This window comes from Hydra viridissima, unplaced genomic scaffold (assembly GCF_058129835.1).
Source record: "Hydra viridissima isolate aposymbiotic clone 2 unplaced genomic scaffold, HvirCarnegie_v1 scaffold_9, whole genome shotgun sequence".
NCBI lineage: Eukaryota > Metazoa > Cnidaria > Hydrozoa > Anthoathecata > Hydridae > Hydra > Hydra viridissima.
Genome location: NW_028324308.1, coordinates 9121687 through 9147980, shown reverse-complemented (window position 1 = coordinate 9147980; position 26294 = coordinate 9121687). Strand labels below are relative to the sequence as shown.

General features: G+C 31.4%; 3 protein-coding genes across 7 annotated transcripts; 1 reads left to right on the top strand and 2 right to left on the bottom strand.

Annotated features, from left to right (window-relative positions):
- Window positions 1-1549: 1549 nt before the first annotated feature.
- On the bottom strand, window positions 1550-2017 carry LOC149883903 (uncharacterized). The gene has a single exon (XM_090098660.1). The coding sequence runs from the start codon at window positions 2015-2017 to the stop codon at window positions 1550-1552; it is 468 nt and encodes a 155-aa protein (XP_089954786.1).
- A 6753-nt stretch (window positions 2018-8770) lies between these two features.
- Window positions 8771-11897, bottom strand: LOC145186066 (voltage-gated potassium channel KCNC1-like). 5 transcript variants are annotated; one of them, XM_080062124.2, is made up of 5 exons: window positions 11723-11897; window positions 11143-11514; window positions 10613-10797; window positions 10220-10331; window positions 8771-10137 (listed from the first exon to the last, which is right to left on the bottom strand). In XM_080062124.2, exons 2-5 carry the CDS (start codon window positions 11507-11509, stop codon window positions 9308-9310), a joined length of 1494 nt encoding a protein of 497 aa, XP_079918250.2. In that variant the 5' UTR covers window positions 11510-11514; window positions 11723-11897; the 3' UTR covers window positions 8771-9307. The 5 variants fall into 5 exon arrangements, with proteins under 5 accessions (XP_079918250.2, XP_089954999.1, XP_089955000.1 ...); XM_090098875.1 differs by having other exon boundaries at window positions 9908-10124; window positions 11723-11889; XM_090098873.1 differs by lacking the exon at window positions 11723-11897 and having other exon boundaries at window positions 8771-10124; window positions 11143-11222.
- Window positions 11898-19231: 7334 nt separating this feature from the next.
- Window positions 19232-21067, top strand: LOC149883902 (uncharacterized). Its single transcript, XM_090098659.1, has 2 exons — window positions 19232-20171; window positions 20982-21067. The coding sequence occupies exons 1-2, from the start codon at window positions 19232-19234 to the stop codon at window positions 21065-21067; spliced, it is 1026 nt and encodes a 341-aa protein (XP_089954785.1).
- Window positions 21068-26294: the final 5227 nt, after the last annotated feature.

Below are 26294 nucleotides of genomic sequence, written 5' to 3'. Positions count from 1 at the left end.
ATCATCCGAGGAACTTGAGCTACTTTCACTTACAATGTCAACTGCTGATAAAAAAGAAATGAGTTCTGTTTTTTCCATCAGTTCCGCTTTACTGCTTTGATGGCTTAATTCCATTTTAGTTTATTGGACTCGTTTCCGTGCCTCCCTAGCTGTTAAATTCCGATCAATTCCTGCCATGCTGCAACTTAATTGATCTTCTTGCTGTTTATGTAAAAATGCTTTACATAAACTTTATCTTCATCGTTTTTCATAACTTCTGATGCATTTTTGGTTGATATATCAAAAAGTTCTTCAAGGTCAGCATGGAAAAGTCTTTCTTTCATTTGACTGCTGTCCAATTTTGATCGTCGGTTTTTTTCAGGAACAGATATTCGTCATAAAGTTTTTTTAACTTTCTTTCTGCATTGTCAATTCTTTGAGTTGGAATTCTTCCTCTCTCCCATGTAACAAGAACTGCTTCAATTGTTATCCGAATTCTTTTTTTCACTTCTTGTTGCTCTTCTATATGATGGAACTTCCATCATGGAAGAGCAACCTTCAAAGAACATCCCCTCTTGAAGGAAGTCTGGCAGTCGACAGAGTTTGTGTAGGTTTACCAACAAGCCACACCACAGAAGAACCAAAGCAGAAGATCTAGTGGTTGCTATATTAATTCCTATTCAAAATATATTGTTATATATATATATATATATATATATATATATATATATATATATACAGCGCTTCCAGAAAGTATTAGCGCACTCGTAATTTTTTTATTATGGACAACTTCAAATCAATATAAATTGTAAAGTAATTTAAATTTTGGACTAATTTTTTTTTTAAATGAAAGGTAAAAGCAATGGAATTTAACTATAATGTCAAATATTGTCAACCTGCTTGTTTTTTTTATGAGTTAATTAGAAGTTTAATGACTACTCGGAAAAATGTCTGAAATTAAGCGTGCAAAAGTATTAGCACACTTACAGTTTTTCAAAGATTCTAAGAAAGTTTAATATTATATGTGACCACCTTTGTTTTTAAAGCATGCCAAGACTCTACGCGGCATAGAATCTATAAGTTTTCTGATTAGTTCTTGTGGCACGGTGTTCCACAACTCTTGGATTTGCGTTTTGAGCTGCACCAAGTTAGTGGGCTTGCTTTTTTGTAATTTGCAGTCCATCCAACTCCAAAGATTTTCAATAGGATTTAAATCAGGTGAGCGAGCGGGTCAAGGCATTAGATTCAACCGTTTTTCTTCCATGTATTGCTTTATTGAGCGTGCTGTGTGGCAAGGAGCGTTATCTTGTTGATATTGCCAGGTGGAGTCAGCCTTGAAAACATCCATTGATGGCTTTAAATAATCTTCTAATATCTCTCTATATCGATGTTGATTAAGGCGATCAGTGTAAAGATGCGCCAGTCCATTGCTAGATCCAGCAATGCAGCCCCAAATGCCAATTGAACCTCCTCCTCCTTGAACTTTTGACATGATAAAACGAGGATTATATTTTTCGTTTTTGTATCTCCTCACGACAACCCTTTTCTTGCGATTAATAATTTCAAAATTTTACTCGTCCGAGAAAATTACTTTTCTCAATTGCTCTACAGCCCATGCAGCTCTCTCTTTGCACCATTTTCTACGCTTGAGACGGTCTTTGATACTTAATATTGGCTTCTTTGTTGCAAGGTATGAATTGAGGTGTTTTTTCTTCATAAGCTTGCTAATTGTTGATCGGCTAACTTGATGTGCACCCAACGCTGTATTCAGGTCTGAGACGATTTCGGCTATGCTCATGTTTGGGTTGCGTCTAGCGAGCATAACTGCTTTATTTTTGTCCCTTTCTGACATTTTTTTGGGACGACCAGAGCGACTTTTGTCTTTGATTGTTCCAAACTCATTATAATTTTTGAGCGTTGTTCTAACGCTGCATTCACTGATTTCAAGTTGACGTCCAATTTCTCGATTGCTGAGACCACTTTTGTTCAGGCCAATAACTTGCCACTTTGTTTCAATTGATATGCTTCTTAAACCCATATTTTTGTTCTTGCAATTTTAAAGTTTTAACTAACTGTATTTCAAATGACTTTCCGCCACTTCAATTTATTCCTCTTATATTTTTTATTGACTATTATTAATCAGCAGAGAGTTTTTAACAAAAATTAACCAAAAAAGTTTTTCTCAAAGGAATTAAACGAGTGTGCTAATACATTTTAAATGAGTGCGCTAATACTTTTGCACGCTTAATTTCAGACATTTTTCCGAGTAGTCATTAAACTTCTAATTAACTCATAAAAAGAAACAAGCAGGTTGACAATATTTGACATTATAATTAAATTTCATTGCTTTTATCTTTCATTTAAAAAAAAAATTAGTTCAAAATTTAAATTACTTTACAATTTATATTGATTTGAAGTTGTTCATGATAAAAAAATTACGAGTGCGCTAATACTTTCTGGAAGCACTGTGTGTATATATATATATATATATATATATATATATATATATATATATATATATATATATATATATATATATATATATATATATATATATATATATATATATATATATATATATATATATATATATATATATATATATATTTATCATCAGCCATGAAATAGAAATCAAAAATATTTTTTTAATTAATCAAACACCGTTACAAAATTACAAAATTACTGCGTCGCACAGTGGGACGAAATTCCGATTTTATATTTTCGTCTTTTTACGTTCAGATCTTGTTTACAGATAGTCCTAGAACAAAATTCCGAACAGGGCAGGTATATACCTGCTCTAGGGTGGCCTGGGCGTCAGCTGACATTTAGCCTTCGTTCGGTACGCACTAAACAAGTGGACACGTCGAAAAATTCTTGCCTATTTTAAAGTGCTGAAGAAACTATTTCAATTGGAATCCGGAAAAATAGAATTACTTTCTGGAGGCATGTAGAATATATGGTTATGCACTGTTATTGCTAATTTTAATTTTTTTAATATTTAAATCGCGCGACAGGTAAACGTAAAAAATTGTAAATTTTTTGTTTGAAATCGATTTTCTAACGTCATTTTAAAAACTTAACTGCGCTTATCCACCTTCTTTCGACAAGGAATTGATAGTGTATAGTGTTAAATATAGCATATTAAAAAACTGGCTGCCATTGAGTGCCATTTTAATAGTGAGACTAGTTTTTACGGAGGAATGTGTGGTGCGACATTAAACTACGTTAATAGATTAATGTCGCACCACGCATTAATGGTCATGGAAATTAGTGAATTAACATTATTTAATGGCACTAATTACATTTTAATACAAAAATTTTTTATTTTAAATATATGCTTTAAAAGTTACTTCTTATTCCGTTTTATGATAATCTCAAAGTTTTATAAAATAGTCCTCAAAGAATTCTCAGCAGTTATAATGGTATTTTTTTTTACAGAGTCTTCCAAATCTTCAAATATGGAATTTTCAAGAAAAGATATATTCTTTATGGTGAAAGACAGTTTAAAAAATGAATATAAATTCATCATTGATGTTCTGACAGATGCAATTTTCAAAAATACGGAACATGTGATACAAGTAGGCGAGGGTGAAATGTCTTTATCACGGTTATTTTCAAATTTTCGATCAAGATGGAGAGCAGCAGGAAGATGGGAAGATTTTTTTCTGAAAAAAAATGAAGAATGGTTGAAGGGCACCATACAATTTTCAAAATTATCCAATACTGAATGCAAAATACCTGAGAAGATTGTGAAGAATGAAATTAAAAAAGGAACATGTGGGCACCTTCCCAATCCCTTACTTCATCTAGTGAAAGGTCAAAGAGGCGAAAGACTCAAGAAGTACGTTCTACTTTTTTTACAGAAGAAATGGCATATGCTGCTCAAATAAGATTAAGGACTTCTGGTCAAGTACATGCTGCTCAAGTTTTTAAAGATGTCACGTTAACAACCCCAACAAGAGCCTCAAATTATATATCTGCTGTTAGTTCACAAAATGAAGTACCTTTAACCCCAGATGAAGCACTTTTTTTAATGATTGAGAAAGGAGAATCAAAGCACTCTTATCAACTAATAAGAAATGTAGCTAGAGCACATAAATGCAAATTATACCCATCATACCTTGATGTAGAAAAAGCAAAAAAACGTTTTTATCCATCAGTTGTGTACACAACTGTTAGTGAGTCGTGTGCACAAATTGAACTACAGGCTTTACTTGATCATACCACATCTAGAATTATACAACTTCAGGCTGATGTTGTTGATACTCTAAATCCAGAAATTTTGCAAAAATTAGTACTTTACTGTAAATGGGGATGTGATGGAAGCAGCGGTCAAAGTGTTTATAAACAAAAACTTACTGAGACTGGAAAATCTGATGAAAGCATTTTTTATACTTCTCTTGTACCTTTACAATTAATACACAACAACCACGAGACGGGTGAAGCAACTATTGTGTGGAAAAATCCTAGACCATCATCTCTACGATTCTGTAGACCAATACGATTGCAGTTTGTACATGAAGATGTACAGTCAACATTGAAAGAAGTTACCGACATTGAACTGCAGATTGAGTTTCTTGCACCATATGCTAATGAACAAAATGGAAAATCCATTTCAGTAACTTATTGTATATCATTTACGATGAAAGACGGTAAAGTCTGTAATGCAGTAACTGGTACCACTTCTACACAACGCTGCTTCCTGTGCAAAGCTTCCTCTAAAGAATTTAATGACATCAACAACATTATAAAAATGGACATTACTACAGATAATTTAAGATTTGGCATATCTACATTGCATGCATGGATTCGTTTTTTGGATTGCTGTTTGTATAAGCTAACAACTGAATAGGGACAAGCTCGTCGAGAGGAAGATAAAAAGAATGTGAAAATGGAAGACTCAATTTAAGATAAAACTGAGGCTTATCGTTGATCGACCAAAGCCTGGATATGGAAGCTCTAACGATGGAAATACAGCGCGCCGCTTTTTTCAAAATGCTGCTATATCTGCTGAAATAACAGGAGTCGATGAAAAATTAATTCACCGATTTCATGTTATTTTTCAGGTAATTTCGAGCGGGTTTGATATAGATGATGAAAAGTTCAAAGACTATTGTGTAAATACTTCCCATTTATCTGTTGCTTTATATCCGTGGTATTACATGCCTAAATCTGTACATAAATTGCTGATCCATGGAGCAGAAGTTGTAATATATGCCTTTTAACCAATTGGACAACTTTCTGAAGATGCCCAAGAGTCACGCAATCTCTACATCAAGAAGCTATACAATTGTTAAAACAACCTGAAGTCACCAGACAAGAGACAAGGAACGATTTCGATTTAGATACAAGTGGTTCAACATAAGATTCCGAATCGAATGATTCGAACATTGATGAATATGACATACGTGATTTTTGTTACTAGGGTTAAAGAAACAATTTTTTTACATATATGTGACTTAATCTTTTGCCAATTTAAAAAAAATAATAAAATTAAATTTGAAAATTTTTTTTTTTTTTTATTAATAGTATAAATTTGGAAATAATTTTACAATGTTTTTGCTCTAACTTAACTCCTGAATCATTAGCAATGACCTCGAAAACCAAACTACATAAGATTTCATATTTTCAACGTATGAACAGTTTTGGCCGCCATATTGGAGCCGCCATTTTGAATTTTTTAAATCTGACTTCAGATTCGTAATCAGCGACTTCTAAAGCCCTTATGTAGTAATTTGGGAATTTTGGCCACAAAATCCGGATTTCATCCCACTGTGCGTCGGGTACTCTGAAGTCATAAAAGAATGAAAGAAAGAATGTTAAAAAGAAAGAAAGAAAGAAAGAAAGAAAGAAAAGAAAGAAAAGAAAGAAAAGAAAGAAAAGAAAGAAAAGAAAGAAAAGAAAGAAAAGAAAGAAAAGAAAGAAAAGAAAGAAAAGAAAGAAAAGAAAGAAAAGAAAGAAAAGAAAGAAAAGAAAGAAAAGAAAGAAAAGAAAGAAAAGAAAGAAAAGAAAGAAAAGAAAGAAAAGAAAGAAAAGAAAGAAAAGAAAGAAAAGAAAGAAAAGAAAGAAAGAAATAATTTAGGCCTTGTCGCCTTTATCAAACTTCGAAAGAAGAAATTTATTTCTATGCCTGCATTTGGAAACCATTTCGTTCTTTTTATTCAATAAGATCTCTTCTTGAAACATAATCATGTATATTCTCATCCAGGCATAGCATGCAACATTTTGTGGAATCAATATGTGTTTTAATATTAAAGAATTTTAGGTGGTTTGCATACCTTAATTTGAATAATGTTTCGCTGATGCCGTTATATGTTTTTTCTTTTATTTCTGGTTTGCTGGAGGAGACGATGGCTTAGTAGACTATATTTCTTGTAGGGCAATTCTGATGTAAAGGACACTTTGTTTTATCCATGCAATCACAAATTTTTTCTCTAATATTGGGGTTTTTTTTGCAGATTTTTTTGCAGAATGTTTTGGTTGTGTGAATTTATGATATCTTTTATGCATGGCATGCAGCTGTAACTCACTTTGATGGAATTTCTATTGAATATTTTATGGAGTTTGTAGTTTACCCGGAAATGTTTGTCTACAAGATTTAAAAACCGTTATCATATATTTGTGCAAACATTTTTGCTGTAAGGAGGATTGAACCAAATAATTTTTCGCTCACGGGTTTTGTTGTTAGCAGTTTGTAAATTGGGGTGATTCTAAGTTTTTGGTTGTTACCTGATTTTTTTAAGGCTTCCTCGTACATATAGGAAGAGTTTCTGAAGATGTGTTCGCTAGATGAATTGGTCGATAATCGCAGCTCGATGGAGTGTGGAATCTGCTTTAAAATGTTAGGCGGGTGGTTGGATTCAGCATGAATACAGTTTAAAACCATCTCAGGTTTACTGTAAGGCTGGAAAGAGTAGTCATCGAGGTTTAAAGTAACGTTAAGATAATTGACAATTTTCATATTACATTGGATGGAAATAAGTAGGCCATTGTCTTTGAAGATTTGAACAAAATGCTTTATTATTCTTTCCATTTGCGGACCACTGGTGTTTTTAAATACGGTTAAACCGTCGTCTCGATATAATCCAAAATCAGGCTTGTTATAATATTGCGATTGTTGGAAAAGTAGGAAAATACCAACAAGTTCACAAACCTCAGCGCCGTCAAAAGCACCCATGGTAACATCAAACAAACAGCTTTTCTTTTTTACCAAATCTTGCTCTAAAATCTTGCTATTAAAGATTTTCTTGCTTGTTTAGCAAAGATTTTTTTGCTTGTTTGATAATCATTATTTGCTCATTATTAATTTTTGTGTGTTGCTCAGCGAAGCTAATTGCGTTGTTTAGAAGATTTTCATGATTAGAAGATGGTGGTCGTCTTGGTGGTGGTAAAGCTGTTTTAGAGGAAGATTTTTTCCCATAATAAGTCTTTATGATTGCCCTCATGAGTTGTTTTATTTATGATTCCTAATGAGTTGTTTTATAATTTTTTTGTGTGTGTCAGTCATTTAAGTCAAGAAAAAGAAAAATTAAAAAGTCAAGTAAAATTCTTTGCCCAGAATATAACATAATACAGATATAATAAATAAAATGTAATTCAAAGAATGGCATAATTTGACTTTGGCATTTTCATTCCAAATAGGCTCAAAATTAACTTTTTTCTTATGTCGAATAAGATCGTACAATAATTTATAAAAAATTGATCGTACATTGTTGTATCCAAATCCGTTAGTATTTCCAACCAAATCGAACTTAAAATGTACGCTTTGGACCGAAATTGTATGTCGAATATGAATTAAAATTGTCCATTTAGATTTGGACGTCATTCCATATGAATGATATATGTTAACTAGATATTAAGTTCGCGCTTCCGCAGTGAAGCAAATTTTTTGCCAGCCCAGGTTTGTTTTACCAGCCTGAAATGACGCAATGATAGATAAAAGCAAAACAAAACTGAATAATTGTCAGTTTAAATAAAATGGCTGCCGGCATTAAAAACTTTTAAAACTTGCTTTATTTTTTCTTACGGAATTTTTGTGTAGTTAGACATCTAGTTAATATATATCATTGTTCCATATTTCCAATCTGAACCTAAATTTATCTAAAACTGTATTTTCCGTCCGAACGTACACTGTTCGTACAATGAACGTAACCTATGCCCCACTGGGCAGATGGTCCAGCTTAGTTTTTCAATATTTACGTTCAACAAACGTTTTTTTTTTAGCGATAAATAGTATTATCGGACTATCAAAACGTATTTGTGTTAATACGCTTTTTTTTAAATTGATTTAAGTTTTTGATTAAGTAAAATAATTTTAAAAAATATAAAATAATTAAAGATATATCAAGAACTAAAGTGTTTTTTTATTATTGAGTTGTTTTCGGTTGGTTAAAGCTTCATGTGTAAACTCGGTTTAAAGGATGAGACTCTTTCAAAAATTTACTAAACATTGGTTTTAGATCATATCAACTAAAGATAAATCAAGATATAAAGTTTGTCATTTTCAATAAAACTATTATTTATATAAGTTTATATTTCTTCTCATTGGTAATAAATAGACTTTCTTCAAAATGTATATTGAGAAGACTCTTAATGAGAATAATATTGCACGTTATTTAGAAATAAAATTTACCACTTGGATAATTATTGTAAGACCTAACTTATTTCTTCTTTATGTAGGTTATTTAAAAAACAATTTTTTGTTATATATTCAAGCTTAAAATTATTTTTAGGATTATTTTATTTACTGTACTGTCAATATGAAGAACAAATTATCACACGAAAAAAATTATTTACGAAAAAAAAGCAAATCATTTTCTTTATTGATTAGATTTAGTCATACAGCTGTTACCTACTTTTTAGTAGTTTTTAAATGATTTCACACATGGTATCTGATATTTGCCCAATTAGTTTCTCTCTCTAAGTAGCAGAATGTATAGTTTATCAGAACCTAAAAAAACGGTTGTGATTTTTGTTGGCAGTTAAAATATACCCAGCATGGCGTTCAAAAAAATCATTTATGACATTCAGGTAACTTTCTGACGTTACCTGATTAAAATAAAGTTGTTTTCCTAAAAAAATATAGACCTTCGTTTTGTCGATGCTATAAGCAAAACTTAATAAGTTGTCATAAAATGGTTTCTAAAATCAAAGTTACATTCTTAATAGTAACGTTGTAATAGCTATAAACCTTTAATGGTTTTTTGTGTCTGATAATGTATCAATAAATAGCTGGTACTCATATCGCTATACAAGTTTCATTTTGTCTGGTATATACTGAGTATATATTGTTGATAAATGTTAAATAGATTTTCACGGCTATGATCATTTATACCTTTTTTTCATACTGACAAGATTTGTCGATGCGATTATTTTCAGGACAATGATTTAATAACAATGGTGATCTCCCGTAACCACTATCTTTTGAATCAGATGATTTTATGCTTGAACTTTTTTTACTAAAGATTTCTTGTCCCCGAGGAAGGTTATTAGTTAATGATACATTTATTCCAATTTTTACAGCTGTAGGCTTTTTGGGGGGAATTTTTAACTGTGTAATTGCCAGAATGTAATACTGTTGAAAACTTGTTCCTAAAATGGAAGCGGTCATTGACAAAACAACTATACCCACCACAGTACTCATTACACCAACTATCTTTCCGGGGAATGAATTTGGAGTCATGTCGCCATAACCGATGGTTGTCATAGTAATAATGCTCCACCAAATAACATTGGGTATATCTTTGAATTTCTCTTTCTCTGTTTCACCCCAATTTTGCTCTGTGTAATACACAATACTAGAGAATATTATTGCAGGCACGCACAAAATGAGAACTAAAGTAAAAAGTTGATTTAAGCTTGTTTGAAGAGTTTTGGCGAGTATTTGTAAGTCATAGAGTAACTTAAATAAACGAAACATGCGCACGTATCGAAGCATATTAAGTACCATAATTAAGTTTGAAGATGTTTGTATTACCAACAACAAATAAAGCGGAATAACTGCTAAAAAATCAAACCAGTTCCAAATGTTTTTCCCGTACTCAATTTTGTTTGGAGCAAAACAAAGTCTCAAAAGTATTTCCAGCGTAAACCAAAATGCAAAAACAAATTCTACGTTTCGAACAATTTGCATGGGTGTAGCATTACTGCAATGAAAAGCTAAATTAGAAATTTTTTTTATTTCAAAATACATGTTAGCACCTGTATTTCCGTTTTTTAAACTTGAAAAAATTTAACCTACAAGTTAAATTGCTCTTTGGTGGGGTGCATTTTCCATTTATTCCATCAATTGTCATTAGACTAAATGTCACAATTGAAACAACGATAAACCCAAGAGATATATATGCAAATATCTAAAAAAATATTTTCAAGAAAACTATTAGAAAAGTTTTTTTGTTTGTTTTACACAAAAAAAAGATGGCCTGAATAATATGTATAAGAGCGCTTGATATTATATATGCACTGAGCGCTTATACTATATATGTATAAGAGCACTTTATATTATATATGTACTGAGCACTTATACTAAATATGTACTGAGCATTTGTACGCATATGCATAAGTTAATTGATATTTTTACACATTCGCATTTGATTTACATATTCTTGCAAGGACTTGAATATCTTTAGCATACTTTGGCTGCTTTTGAAGAGTTTGGATCATTAAGTAATCTCCAAATAAATTTCTGATATTTTCGTCCTTTGGAAACATGAAAGTCTTTACCATTGCCACTGAATATTTTTTCTTTTTTTCTTACATTAAGCACTTTAAGATTTTCTTGAATTTCCCGATATTTTGTATAGTTTGGCCAGCAGCATGCTGAAACAAATTTTAAAAGCATAGAATTGAAAAATAAGTTTTATTATAAATATAACTATCCTCATATATAAAACTAAATCAACGAAAACACTGGTTACGACACAGGGGGAGCTAGATGTTACTATAGTAACACCTAGCTCCCCGTTGGGTGATATAGTGTTATTATACTAACACTTTACTTTAAGTTTTTCTTTTTATTTAAAACCAAAGTAGTGGTTTTTGCCCCCATACCTTAAGCTGACTTTAATAGAGAAAAAAATTAATGAATTCAGAACTCGCTTGATAAGATTCTAAAGTACTTTTACTTTTGATTTATCTATATTAATGATATGAAAAAAACCTGACCTTCCATTTGTGTTTCATCGACTCCCCAAAAGTTCAATTCTGTTTGAAACATAGGTCCACAAATATCACGAGGACAATGGAGTTTACCAGTTTGAAAGTAGTTTAGAACCTGTAAGAAAATGCCTGGATGTCTGTCGAAGAAATATTCCCCACTAATTGGATCATAATCAAGTTCTGAATTTACATCTTCTTTGATGATTCTAGCAAGAGGAGAATCTGGAAGATTTTGTAAGGTGCTAACATAAGGAGAATAATGTTCTCCACCAACATTGATTTGAATTCTTTTATGCTTACAGGGTTCAGAACTTGGAATTATAGTGTTTCTTGGCACTAAAGATCCCACATTGATACGACGAGTTGCTCGCATTTGAACTATAATCATTTTTAAGTTATAAGTATAAAGTCTGTAAAATTATTTAATTTTTGAAATAATTTAGAAAATACATTTTAAATATTTAATGTTGAAGTGTTAAAAAGCAATAGCAAAAAAAAAAATAACGAAAAAAAAAAAAAAGATTCTCAAAAGACAAAAGAATGAAAGTATGATATTTAATACTATTAATGATCTCTTCGGAATTACCTTTTATCAGCCTTCGAACAGTAAAAGTGTTCTTGATTTAAACGTTGTTTGTAAACTTGACAGTGTTGCTTCGATTTCTTTTCTTTTCTTTCTTTTTTTCGCCAGAAGAAAAACAAATATAAAGTTAAACTCAAAAACTCGCAGGTGCGTTTTTTTAAAACAAAAGTGCTGAACCTTAAATCGTTTCACGACGTTAGAAGGAAGTTGCAGATGTTTTCCAATTTTCATAAAGATTATTGAAATAAATTTAGAACGCTGAATCCGATCCTAAGAGATTGAACTTGTGCGCATTTGTGAGTAAGCATTTGAATGCGGCATGCCTTGATGAATACAGAGTCCTGTTAATCTTTTCCATAGACTTTTGTTCATAAAAAAACAATTTATCTTTTATCAATTCTTCAAATTCAAAAGCTTTTTTTTGCATATCACATCTCTCTTTTCACTAAAAACTTACTAGTTTTCATCAAATTGCTTCATATTCTTTTCATGATGCTTCTAAGCTTAAAAGTATTCTTCTTATGATGCTTTTAATCTTGAGAGATGTATTTTGACTAGAGATATTTTTTGCTTAATGTGATAAATAATATGCTTTGTCCTCTTCTTTTTGGCTTCGTTTCTTATGGTGAGAAAATGAAACTCTACTTTAAGTTAAAAACTGATCCGGTTGGTTTAGTCCAACCGGATCAATTTTTAACTTGAAGTTGAGTTTTTTTAAGATGAAAATAAATTCAAAATAATTCCTTTGAATTTATTTTCATCATAGCAAAAATAAAGTTCAAGAAAATTACACTTAAGAATTAAAAGTCGCGCGGCTTGATTAAATAAAAATTTATTAAAACGTGAATAAAAATGATGGCCTTAGTTAATCTTAAATTTTTAAAACAAAAATGATTCGCACCAACATTTGGAAAATCCAAACAGCTTAAACTGAAAAGTATTTGCAACACTTCACAGAAAGACTCGAAGGGAATTTGAAAAATGTTTTATACCTCTACCGCACAGTGAGCCTAAATCCAAAAAAACTGGCAACCCTCCCACACACACACGCACCCTCAATAATTTTAAAAAAAAAAAGCTCGCTTTAGTGTTACTCTGTTTATTGAGCATGGAGGTTGATTTTCCAATAAAAATGAAGATTGAAGATGCCTAGAGGTTTAAAATCAGTGTGATTTTTCCAATGAACAGTATCGAATTATCAGAAACTCATCCATGGGTGTAGTTCTAACAGAAATATCTGCTTTAACTCTTCAACAGAGCATGTTTAATTATACCCTGACCAGGATACTAACTTTACTGAAACTTTTGCCAAGACCCTTACATCTCCAATATCAAAAGGAAACGAAAGAGTTGATCAGAAATGAAAATGAAAACCTTAAAGCTAAATTGAGTTGATTGATAGAGTTTGAGGTAAAGTTAGAAGTAGCAGAAGGCAACCTCTTAAAATATTAGTTTCATTAACCGCATTTCAAAAACCACAAATCCGAAAATAGAAAACCACTTCCCCTTAAAGTTTCGTCTTCACTTAATAACAAAATAAAGGTGTTTTTGCCAATAATAGTTTTTTTCTTTTTTTGTTTTGGTCATAGAACAGTAATATAAGATAATACAGTATTTTGGTTTTTTGAAATCAAACTTTATTTTAATTAGTATAAGTGCGCGTTTTAGTTTGAGGAACCCAAATTTTTTTATTTAAATTAACCTTTGTTCGCGTAAAATACTCTAACAAACATACGCGTGAATAGTACGCGCCTTAGATATACCTAACATTTATTTAAAAAATACGTGGCATTTATTTTAGTCGTGGTATTTGAGATCGAGGAATCCTAATTTTTTATTTAAATCATTATTTGCGCGCGCAAATGACACTAAAAAGCCTCATTTGCGCGCGCAAATGACACTAAAAAGCCTCATTTGCGCGCGCAAATGACGCTTTTCAGGGTCATTTTATTTCTAATAACAAATTTAAATTTTCTGATCTAAAAATACTAGTAATGGTATATCACATGTTTGTATTTGAGTGTTATATAATATTTGCCGTTTTTCCACCTTTCTGACTCACTGTGCACTGTATTGATGCTAATAAACAAACAAAAAAGTGTCAACAAGAGTTGAAAGTGTCTTTGTACATCTAAGGTGTTCAAAAAATAAAAATAGACAATGTGGTTAAAAGTAATTGAAATTAAAGAAATGCGAGGTTGACTTCGGGAAGCTTCAGAAGAAATTCAACAAGTGTAACATTCAAAAAAACGGAAATATGAGAAAAATATCAAGAGGTACAAAAATGAGTTTGGGAAGAAGAATGCTAACTTAAAACAACATGTGTTGTTTTAAGTTGGCAATTCTTTTTCCCAAGCTCTTTTAAGTTGGCAAAAAAATACGTGGCATATATTGTAGTCATGGTATTTGAGATCGAGGAATCCTAATGGTATTTCTGATCTAATCCAATCTCAAGGGTTTTAGTTGCAAGTTTTGGGTTTTTTCAATCCGTAAAAAACAAAGTTAACCCATAAATAAACAAAGTTAGAGTTTTTTTGTATGAAAGAGACCCCCCACGGACTTTTTTTCTGAAACAATTCAAACTTAATTAGTTAATAGCTTTTTTTATGAGTAATTAATTTCTATTGAGATTACTTTTCATTTTATATTTAGTTATTTTTAGCTTGATTTCCTTTATACCTTAAATAGTTGTTTAAAAGTTTGACTAGTTTACTTTCCCTAAACTAAAAGAGAAAAAGTAACTTTTTTTTTTTTTTATAGAAATATATTGTTTCAAAAATATTATTTTTCAATTTTTATATAATGTGAAAAGTTCTCTATAAAATAAATAAAAAAATAAAAATATTTTAACTCTAAAAGTAATTGAATTTGAAGCTAAATCGTTTACTATAACTCCAGTTAACTCTATTTGAGAAAAAAAACAATCGTTTCTACTTGTGTTGTTTAGTAACATTAAATTTTATTCAAATGTCGAAGAACGGATGTTTCTCCGAGACCAATTTTATTTTAAAAAAGTAAGTTTTTTAAAAGCCGTACATTTGGAGAACGGACTATGTCGTTTTATGCTTCAGTGCCAAAGAACACGTTGCAGTTTTCCTTTCATGCTTGTGAATTCGTTCTTTTTTTCGTTTGTTGTTGTTTTTATAAAAAAGAAAGACATTTTAACTTTTTTGTTTAAAAAAGGAAAATGAACCTGTTGCTTAAAAATGAGCGGATGTTAAGAAGTAATCGTAGGTTGCTTTAATTTAAAAAATTAAATTATTAACCCTTAAGGTGGTTCCTACATAATCAAAAGTCGAAATTTTTTCAAAAATTGATTTTTTGGAAAATTACATATTCTAATGTAAAATTTATTTCTCTTTCTCGTGGTATATACTTTTTTTTAAGTTTGTTTATGCTTTTTACGATATTTTTAATTTTATACAGGTAGGTATAGTTTTAGTGCCTAGCAACGGCCATAGCAACCGTTTTGTTTAAGTTAATATCTTAAATGTACTTTAAAACTTTAAGTAGTACATCTCTTTTGCTATTCTAATGTTGCCTTATACGTCAAAGTTGGACATCTAAATAAACGAATAGGTTTTCGACTTAGGGCACTAGTACAAGAATATAAAAATACCTCTACACCGTTTGGTGGAAAAGTAAAATTGACAAACAACTCCATCAATTCAATAACAAATTATTATGGTATTGCCATTCGAAGAAGTCTAAAATTAAATTGCACTAACGATGAAAAAATTTACACAATGAAAAAGTGGATAGGTGCTATCCTTCATAATTGAACCAAATTTTCTAACATAGATAAGCGCCATGTGTTTTGTCCACCAGTAGAAGAATCGTGGTGTAGTTATAAGAAAAATAAACTTAAAAAACACAAAGAGAAGATTAATTTACCAGAGTGGATGTTTACTATCTTGTTAAAGATTTTCCAAGATCTTTTAAATGATGATCTTCTTCGCAAGTGCATCCACGGGGAAACTCAAAATGCTAACGAGTCCCTGAATAATATTATCTGGATGAAATGTCCTAAGCAAGTCTTTGTAGAAAGGTCAATTCTACAGTTAGGTGTATATAGTGCTATTCTTCAATTCAAGGTCAATTTGGACTTGTTAAAGTGTATGAAAAACTTGGAATACAGACCGGTGTCTGTTTTAATATTATATCTGAAAAAATGAACCGACGCAGCATCAAAAATTTACTTATTAAAACATCAGAGAAGACAAAATCAAAAAGAAAAAAACTAAAAGCCATCAAGAAGGGTTTATTGGATATAGACTTACATAAAGAGGGAGGAGAAACTTATTTAAAAGGAGGATTTTAGTTTTAAAAACAAATTTTTTTCTTGTTTTTTGATTTTCTACCGTATCGTTTTTCAAGAAAATTGTCTCACAAAAAACATCATAACTTTTGAATTAATAGTGATAGCTACTTGAATTTTTCAGGACTTATTCATCCAGTGTACTGCTAGTGCCTGAGTTTTTTTCAAATGAGTTTATTACTTGTAAGTTGTGGTTAGGGAACTAAGATCAGAGGCCTAGTAACACATTTTTCGAAAATACAGTTGTTTTGAAGCATAACTTTTAGTAGAAACATGATCTTTTAATAAAAAAAACTCATGCACTAGATACAGGTAGTACGAACAAGTATACCAAGTTTGAAAGTAAAATGAGCTTTTACTCATGAGTAATTGTGTTTCTAGTAAACTCAATTTTTAGAGGTTATTTTGACTATTATAGGCCTCTATGTGATCATCAATATATTATTGGTGTTCGAATTTTTTTTTTTTTTTTACATTCTGTACCTAATTTTGAGAAAATCAATGCTTAATGAATAAAAAGTAACTTTTTTTGATTACGTAGGAACCACTTTAAAGGACTGGGGAATATTTTGCTAGAACATTAAAACATCGTCTAAAAGATACTCTGTTGCACATCAAATCGACACAACTTGAGGGAAAGTAAACTCTTTAAAAGTACTAAGATAACGAATTTTTTTTTAAGTAAACCTATGTAATCTAATTTTAAAATAAAACTTTCTAACATTTTCTTCAAATTTCTGACCACTTTACCTTTAACTTGAAGCTTCGGTTTTTTAGTTTTAGTTTCTTATTTGTACAATTTTTTTTTTTGACCGTCAATCAGTTTTGCACTTTCCGCTTGTGAAATTTCACTCAAGCTTTTCTCAGCTGCATTTTGCTTAAACGAACTTGATTCTTGAGTTTAACAGGTGTTTGATTCATCCAGTGGCGTATCTAGGGTGGGGCAGGCAGGGCACGTGCCATGGGCGCCAACCTGAAAGGGGCGCAAAAGAGGCTTGGTTGCGATACAATAAGTGAGAAATATATAAAATAAATTAAGAAATAACATATTATATAAAATAAATTAAGTTTTGAATTATTTCTCAGTGTTAGATCTATTATGCTTTTCAACTGTTCTGCAAAATATTATATTTCTAAAAAATGTGCTAAAAAAAGCGGTTACGAATATGTCAAGGAAATCGACTGTTATTAATAAAAATTGAAGAAAAAAATTAAGATCGATAAAAAAGGGGGGTAAAAAAAAATGTATATTTAGTCTATTTTTTAGTCAAGATATCATTGTTTTAACTAAGGTAAGATTATAGACAAATTATTCTGACTCAGCATCAAAAAAAGCAAATTTCATTTTTCTTTTAAAAAGTTAAAGTTTTAACATAATTTCTTTATATAAAAAACAAAAAACAAGCTTTTAACATTTATAAATAAAAAGTTAGATTTAAAGGGGGTGAGCCACCTTAAATAAATCAAAACTGAAATATACACTGGCGCCTGGTATTGCCTGCATGGGCGCCTTCTGAATCACTGGATTCGTCTTCTACAAATATATTCTAAAATATTTTGTTGAGATATGTTAAGGTAATTAAAAAATATATTGCTTTTGTCAATTATATATAGCAAATTCTTAATAATTTTAAAAATAATTAGCTGAGAACCATGAATCGTTCTTTTGAGAAAAAGAAGGAAAGTGGGGCTGCAGGTCGAAAACGACGTTCATTAGAGGCAAAAGAAAAAGAAAAAAGCAGCAAAGTTTTTAAGATGTTTTTTCAAAAATTGAGCACGAGCACGAGCACGACTTCTTCAGATAATCTAGAAATTTCTGCAAGCACAAGGCCTCAAGAATTAGAAGATACTGGGTCAAGTTCAAGCAAGAAAGAATTAGCTGCGGCATCTATTGATGGCGATGCAGAGAGTTTTAGTTATAATTCCAAAATCCTTGCTACTTCTGAAGAAACAGAAGTTGGGCCTGAGTTTGACAAAGAAATGAAGATTGATGACGTTGAAGATAAAGACTTGATATCCGAAAACGTCCAAATTATTAAATGTCCCATACCTAAAATTATTGTAGAACACGACATCGGATTTCTTATGTTTAGTGAACAAACAGGAAAAGCAATCATAACTGATCCATTGAGAATTGAAATTATTAAACATGGTTTTAAATATTTCCAAAACATCGAAGGTCCTTTTCTGCCGACTAACAATCGTTCTATGAACAAAAGTTGGTTCTTTAAAAAATTAGGAAATGGTCACGGTGAGCAAGTGATGCGTTCATGGTTGGTTTACTCGCCTTCCAAAAAATCTGCCTTTTGTTTTTGCTGTCTTCTTTTTTTAAAATGCGAAAACCAATCTAGTTTGGAACAAGAAAGCGGATTTAATAATTGGAAAGCACCTGAGAGAATAAATGTACATGAAAATTCAAAAAACCACAGACAATGCTTTACCCAATGGAAAGAACTGGAAAGAAATTTATTTTACAATAGAGGAATAATTGATGCGGAACTTCAACAACAAATTCAAAGAGAAAATCAAAAGTGGTGTGATATTTTGAAAAGGCTGTTGCACTGCATCAAATACCTTGCAATGCAAAATTTAGCTTTGCGAGGACACCGAGAATCACTTCAATCAAATGCTAACTCAGGAAATTTACTTGGTTTACTGAAACTAGTTTCCAATTTTGATCCTGTTATTAAAGATCATTTAAAATTTGCGGAGAGCCATCCTGGATCCACAACATATCTTTCTCCCAACATTCAGAACGAGTTCATTCACATCATAGCATCCACTGTTCGTGCTAACTTGCTTGAAAAGATACATAAAGCAAAGTATTATGGGCTAATGTTTGACTCAACTCCAGATTTAGCCCATCGCGAACAAATGTCTGAGGTAGTTAGGTATGTCGAGATCGATTTCGAGAAAAAAACAGTATATATAAAAGAATCTTTCCTTGGCTTTATCCAACTCAGCAATAAGGATGCAGCTAGCTTAGCTCAAACAATATTGGAGCAATTAGAAAAAGACGATATGAATGTAGAAAATTGCAGGTCACAATGCTATGACAATGCTGCTGTTATGGCTGGCCACAAGAGTGGTGTGCATCAAATAATAAAGGAAAAAAACAACCTTGCCATATTTGTCAATTATGACAATCAAGTTTTAATTTGGTAGGCGTACATGCGGCTAAAGAAGAAGTAATGATGGTTACTTTTTTTGGAACCATCAATGAGCTTTACGTTTTTTTCTCAAGATCAACTCAACGATGGCAAAAACTTAAAGATGCTGTGCCTATTACTTTAAAGTCCGATTCCGATACCAGGTGGAGCGCCAAAACAGAATCAGTAAAACCTGTACACACCTACATTGATGAAATAGTGGAAGTTCTTCAGAACTTAATGGTAGACGAAAGCGCGTCAAATGAAACGAAAAGCGATGCAAAGCAGCTTTATAATAGAATTTTAACGTATGACTTTCTCACATTGCTAGGGTTTTGGAACAAGATTCTTGGCCGAATTGACCGTGTTCAAAAGAGGTTGCAGGATCCTAAAATGAACTTTCATAATGCAGCTTTAGATTTGAAATCGCTCCAAGATTATTTCCAAAGTGAGAGAGAAGTTTTAGTTACTGACTCACTAAAAGAAGGAGTTCAAATTTGCAACGAATGGGGTGTTGAATTTGAAAGACGTCAAAGAAGAAAAAAAAGAATGGATGGCGAAATGTCTAGAGATGTTGGGTTAACAGCAAAAGAAGAAATGGAAAGGGTAATAAAAGGGACTGTCGACCGTCTTTTTAATGAATTGAAAACAAGAAGCGTTCGATTAATGGAAATTGATGAAAAATTTGGATTTCTTCTTGATGTGGAAGGGTTGTGCTTCAATACGGAAATCAATCACTTAAAAGATCAATGTAAAAAATTTGGCGAAGTCTACAGTTCTGATGTGGATGGACGAGAACTGTACGAAGAAATTTTGGGCTGTAGAATGCTGCTTACTAGCCGTAAGGAAAAAATATCAAGTCCCGAGCAACTACTTATGTTTATAGTTGAATATGGAGACGAAAACGTTTTCCCTAATATGCGTATAGCATTGCAAATATTGCTAACAATAGCTGTGTCTGTAGCTAGTTGTGAAAGATCATTCAGTAAACTTAAACTGATTAACTCTTACTTGAGAGCTTCGATGGGCCAAAGCCGTCTCTGTGATCTCGCTTTACTAAGCATAGAGCGAGAAATTACCGAAGAAATTGACTTTGACAATGTTATTAAGAAATTTGCAGCAATTAAAGCTAGAAAAATAAATTTGTAATGTATGTTACATAAACAAATTGTTTATTTATAATGAATAATAAAGTTTTATTAAAAGTTTGTGTCATCATTTATTAAAAAATTGTAATTAAGCACTTTATGTGGGGGAGGAGGGGCGCGAGATCGGTGTTTGCCCCAGGCGCTATTTACCCTAGGTACGCCACTGGATTCATCTACTAAGATGTTTTCAAAGCATTCTTTAAACTTTTCTGTATCATTCTGTATCAATCGCTTCCTTTCTAAATCCACTTTCCTTATGTCGGTTAGACAGCCAAATGTTGAGCTCATACTCTCGATGCCATTATCAGTGATTTTAATAAAGTCAAATCTAGTGGCTCATTTTGTGAGACACAATAAAAATAAACATCCTAGTTTTATTCTCAAAATTTTGTATGTTTCCAGGTTAATGTGACTTTCACGATTATCAAGACTGGATTATCAAGACTGATTATCAAGACTGGATTATCAAGACTGGATCTTCTTTTGTTGGTTTAACAAAAGAAATGAAGTATTGGAGATAATCAACGAGTACGAACTCATTTATCTAACCGGAATCAGAAGCTGTAGCAATCATATTTCTATAATAGTCTTTAAGCAATAGTTAACTCATTCTCTTTCTTTTAAAAATAAAACATTTATATTATTAGTACTAACAGCACAAGTAACAGTTGTTGTGATATCGTATTCTTCACTTTTGCTAATTGATTTAAGCCTTTTGGAGCCAAAATTTTGAAATTTTTTTGAACAATACTTACGCCTGTTTCATTAATATTGAAGATACAATGACTTCCTAGTCTTTGAAAGACCACGACGACAAATGAAATTCAAAAATCTTTGCCACGCAATACAAGATGAACAAGGTAAACAGCTTACTTAGGGGGTAAAATTCTTAGGGCGTAAAATTCTTAGTAAAGGTTTAGGAAAACCATGTTTTGCTTGGAGGACTTCGAGTTGATTAAAAAACAGTTTAACTTCGTGGCTTTAAAAACTGTTATTCAATTAAGTAACGTAGCTTCTGGAATCTGTAGACTAATGGAAAGATGTCTAGGCGTAAAATAACGGGTGATGCGGAAGTTATCGGACAAAAGAAAAACGTCAATAACTTATCTATAAATAAAAAAACAAACTACTATTATATTTTTTTAAAATAAAGCATTTATCTTTTAATAAAAATATATTATTTTTTATATGAAAAAACACCACCATCTGCAATCGATCTCAATTTTGCTCTGACGCCTTTCATATGCGACTGTTAAAAGTTTAAATCAATTTCTTGTAGTTTTCGTTTAATGCGATCAATCAAAACTTGCTCTGTTGAAGCTTGCCAATCTCCCTCGTAAACCTTCTGTGCCAAATGTCCCCAAAAATTTTCAATTGGTCGTGCTTGAGGCACATTTGGGGGATTGGATTCTTTATCAACGTAATAGAGATATTGGTCCATCCAATTTAGAGAATCTTTAGAATAATGAGAACTTGCTAAATTTCGCCAAAATAAATAGTTAAAGTCTCCATGATACTTGTGAATAAATGGAAAAAGTCGTTTTTCTAAACATTCATTAATATAGATTGATGAATTGATCGCTACAGCCTTGGAAGTGCGAAACAATGGCTCGGACATACCACGGTCAGATATGGCTATCCACATTAACAACTTTTTTGGAAATTTCTCTTTTCCTATAAAACGAACACTTTCTGGGCATGTCTTTTTGTTGTTTGTGTAGTATCCAGAATTTCCAGGTATGTTGTCCCCTGCAAAACAAAAGTATTTTTCGTCATCGATGACTAGAAGCGATTTTGTGTTATAGAGTTGGTTAACTAGTTTCCTGCTTCTTTTCTTTGCCTTTATTTATTGTTCTATAGTGCATTTTGGAGTCTTTTCACGTTTTCTATATTTAATATTCATTTTTTTTAACTGACGACCAATTTTCGATTGATTTACACCAAATTTAATACCTATTTTTCTCTGACTGACCCCTTTTCGATTGTTGACAAATCTCGTTAATTCGGCTTTCTTTTCTCTAGTCCAGGATGTCGGACGACCAGGGTGCTTTCTATCAGAAAACGATGGAACAGTTTCAAGTATTTTTAGGTTATCACATATTGTACTTCGAGCAAATCCTTCCTTTTCAAAATGATTTACGATTTTTTTTTTTTTTATATTAGGTTTATTTACAAAAAACATTTTTAGTCGCTTTCGAAAAGATTCTCGTTCAGCTGCATTTAACCTCATTTTAAACAATTGTGTTTCAAATAATAAAGTTTATATTTTATAGAACGTTTATGCCTACGCATAAAACCACAAAAACTAATTATTATGCTCAAATAACTAAATTAGGATTTGTCCGATAACTTCCGCATCACCCGTTATTAGTACCAGCCCTAAGTTAGCTGTTTACTTAGCATTTTTTGCTAAGTAAAGAGCTTACTTAGGGCTGGTACTAATATTTCATGTCTAGGCATCTTTCCATCGCGGCGAAGATCATTGAGTTTCATTTCTTGCTGTTAGTGATCGACCGGAATTCGGTTCGAATCCGGTTTCCGGTCAAAATTACGGCCTGAACCGAAATTCCGGCTCCTGTTCCGGGTATATTTAAGATTTCGGTTCCGACTGGATTTCCGGTTCAAAATGCTACCGAAAATATATGAAGACCACACTGGAAAAACGATCAAACTACATTTTTATTGTTTTGAGTAAATTAAGATTTTAGACTTCAAAACACCATAGCTCACTTATTTGTTAAGCTAAATATCTGTGTAATTTGATCGGTTTTCTAGTGATATAGTCAATTATATGTATAAAAATATATATAGTTAAACTGCAGCCGAATAACAGGGGCAAAAACCCAAAAACAATAAAAATGTAGCTTGATCGTTTTTCCAAAGTGGTCTTCATGTATTATAAATCTTTATTTAGTATAATACCGTTGATATCATTTTGATAAAAATGATTAAAAATTTTTTTAAATTAGTAGTTAAGCTTGAGAATTAATATAAATAAAATTTGGCCTTGTTTGAAAACTAATTAATTTTCTTGTTAAAACTAATTTTAAATTAATATTCATATCTTGTAATGTTTTTATCGCTATTATTTGAGCTGAACTTACACCATTCTGATTCTTACCAGCTCATTTTCTTAAACATATTGTCATGATCCAAATGGACAATTTTGAACCTCCTTAAGATAAATTGGCTCCTGCAGCTCAAAGTCTGACGACAATGAAAAAAAATTTCATCTTTTTCGCACATTGTAAAAATGATTGCGCAATTTCGAACAGGGGAAAATGATTAATGTGCATTTTGACAATCCAAAAAATCATTTAAGTGTTAAATGATTTTTTTGGATTGTCCAATTGCATCTCTATGCCTTGGGTTTCGGAAAAACTTTAAAAAAATGTAAAATTGTAGTTATTTTTACTACATAATTTTTGTTTAATTTAGAACTAACTTTTTAAAAATATATTAGTTATTTTCGGTTCCGGACTCTGTTCCTATTTCGGTTTGGATTTATTTTCGGTTCCGGTTCCGGTTAGGAATATTTAGAATCTATTACCGGTTTGGTTCCGGTTCCGGTAAAATCTGTTCCGGTCGATCACTACTTGCTGTGGTCTTTTTTCCGTAAAGTCAAATAAATCAATTTCTAACGTTGTAACATTTTTACGGGATGAATATACTAATTAGGAACGTTCACATCTCAACCTCCTGACGTTGTCCTCCTGACATTTTTCCTTAATACCCGAAACAGAATCTGTCGTAGTACTTGTATACGATGTAAAGAATTTTTCATTTATTTATAAGTAAGCGTACTAGAGCGGTCTTTTAAACCACTTTAAAAATTTTTTTTTTATAAACCTGTAATTTGTGAATCGCTTCAGATGTTAATCTGAAGCGATTCACAAATTAGCATAATAGTATTGCAAAGTACGGTGTTTTGGTACAAAACGTCAAATATTTTTTCTCGCACTTTTTGCTTAAATCAAGTTACTTTAATTGAAAGAAGGTATTTTCATTGGACCCATGTAATGACAAATTAAGATCCCAGAAAATTAGGACTTTAAAGTCTTGATTTCCCGGTAAATTTTGACGTCATGGGTCATAATTTCCCGGGAAATTATGATCAGAGCGATAAATTAAGACTCTAAAAGGTTTGATTTAAAAGTCACACAAAAAAAATTTACATAGTCATTCGGTTGTAAATCAAAGTCAATTTGAACGCGGAAGCATGTGAAAATACTAGCATGAAAATATAACGATATGTAACTTGTGTCAAATGACCACACGTGTGCTGCTTCATGACGAAGAAAGGTATATTGATTTTTACAAAAACAAGAATATCTTGGAAATAAAACGCTTCTACCACACCTGCACGGGATTATGGATACCTGCAGCGGATTAAGGGCTTAAATCACATTTTTGAAGACAATTAACGTCAAATATAAATGATCAGAGATGTGTACCGAGCTATTAGGTATATTATTTCTATGTTTAAAGCCCAAGTTTATAAAAAACAGCTAAGGAATGTTTAGGGGGTTTATGGTGTTAACATAATTTTAGGTTTTCTCTGTTTGAAGCCCAATTAATTGAATCATAATACATAAGTATATCTTTTTTTATAGGAAAAAAAAAGGTGAAGTTTTAGCCTAACAAAGTATTTGGAGCAAAATTATTTTGGCAAACTACTGCAGGCTGTTGTATCCTGTTATTTTAGACCAAGTACAGTATATACTAAAAAGTTTTGCAAAATATGGGAAATTCTTAATTAGCAAAGAAAATGGGTCTTTGATAATGATTAAATTAACGTCCCATAAGACGACGACTTACCAACATAAGTTAAAAAGTTATTGGTCAGGAAGTAAAACACGTCTTTAGCCCGATCTTATTTCATTTTACCGCTCGATTCCCAAAAGGCGTCGTTACAACGTTGTTGGTCCAACGTTATTGAATCTATCTTACGCCCTCCAGTTGTTGAAAAATAAACACTGTGTCGTAGCTAAACTACCATCCATTTAACGTCGAAAGAATAATACATTTTATATATTTTCGGTTGATATTTGCTCATCAATAAATGAATAATAGTATCTTAAAAAAATTAGGAAAGAGTTTGTATGACAACTATAATTACCTTAATGTTTCCTTTTCAAAATAATATATTTTCTCGTCAATTACTGCTTTGGTTTTCACAATACTGAGTTGGACCGCATGCGCATTTCTTGTTTTGTTTACTCAAAATTAGCGCGCTTGATTTTTTTTGAATTTCGGAAAAACATTTGAAATTAGGAAAAAGTCTGCAGTATCTAATTATAGTGATGGTGCAGAATAAAATTGGGATAAAATTACTTCGGATTGTCAGGATCAGTGACGTAATAATAAAAGTAATACTACAAACCTGATTTTAAATGACCAAAACGAGTTGCAAATATGCGTTGTAAATTAAATTCTATATACAAAAAGTAAAGAAAAAAGTTTGATATTTTTATGAGGGGTACTGAAAAAAACAGTTGCCTATATTTCTTCTTCTTTTTTATATTTTCTTTTAGGTAAAAGTTGATAGAAATTTTTATTTATAACTTTTATTTTGGGTTTTTTTTGAGATTTTTTAGTTTTCTAAAAAAGTTTAAAAAATGAAATCTCCAGTTTAAAAAGACCAATTAAGCTTAAATTTTCATGATGTATTCTTTATACATTTAATACCCCTTAGTCATAGGTTTTTTTTAGTTTTTGGAGGGTGAAAGGGTGTGGTTTTATCACTCATACCAGTAAGAAAATCTGATAACTTATTATACCACTCGATATAATCTGAAACATTGAAACAAATTTTTTAAAATCTATGACAAATGAATTTTACATTTAATTGAACTGCCATTCCAATTTTGAAGTGTTTATCAATTGTCACTTTTGAGAAATCATTTTTCTTCTTTTTACACTTTTCATGAAATATTTTTTTTGTACTCCAAATTTTATTT

Excerpts from the sequence above, each read along its gene's own strand:
- LOC149883903 (XM_090098660.1), bottom strand. The coding sequence starts at position 2,017 with ATGGGTTTAAGAAGCATATCAATTGAAACAAAGTGGCAAGTTATTGGC.
- LOC149883902 (XM_090098659.1), top strand. The coding sequence starts at position 19,232 with ATGGTTACTTTTTTTGGAACCATCAATGAGCTTTACGTTTTTTTCTCA. Across the intron at positions 20,172-20,981 it reads TAGTTGTGAAAGATCATTCA|TACTAACAGCACAAGTAACA; the intron begins GTAAACTTAAAC and ends TTATATTATTAG.
- LOC145186066 (XM_080062124.2), bottom strand. The coding sequence starts at position 11,509 with ATGCGAGCAACTCGTCGTATCAATGTGGGATCTTTAGTGCCAAGAAAC. Across the intron at positions 10,798-11,142 it reads CGATGAAACACAAATGGAAG|CATGCTGCTGGCCAAACTAT; the intron begins GTCAGGTTTTTT and ends AATTTGTTTCAG. Across the intron at positions 10,138-10,219 it reads ACCAAAGAGCAATTTAACTT|CTTTTCATTGCAGTAATGCT; the intron begins GTAGGTTAAATT and ends TTTCTAATTTAG.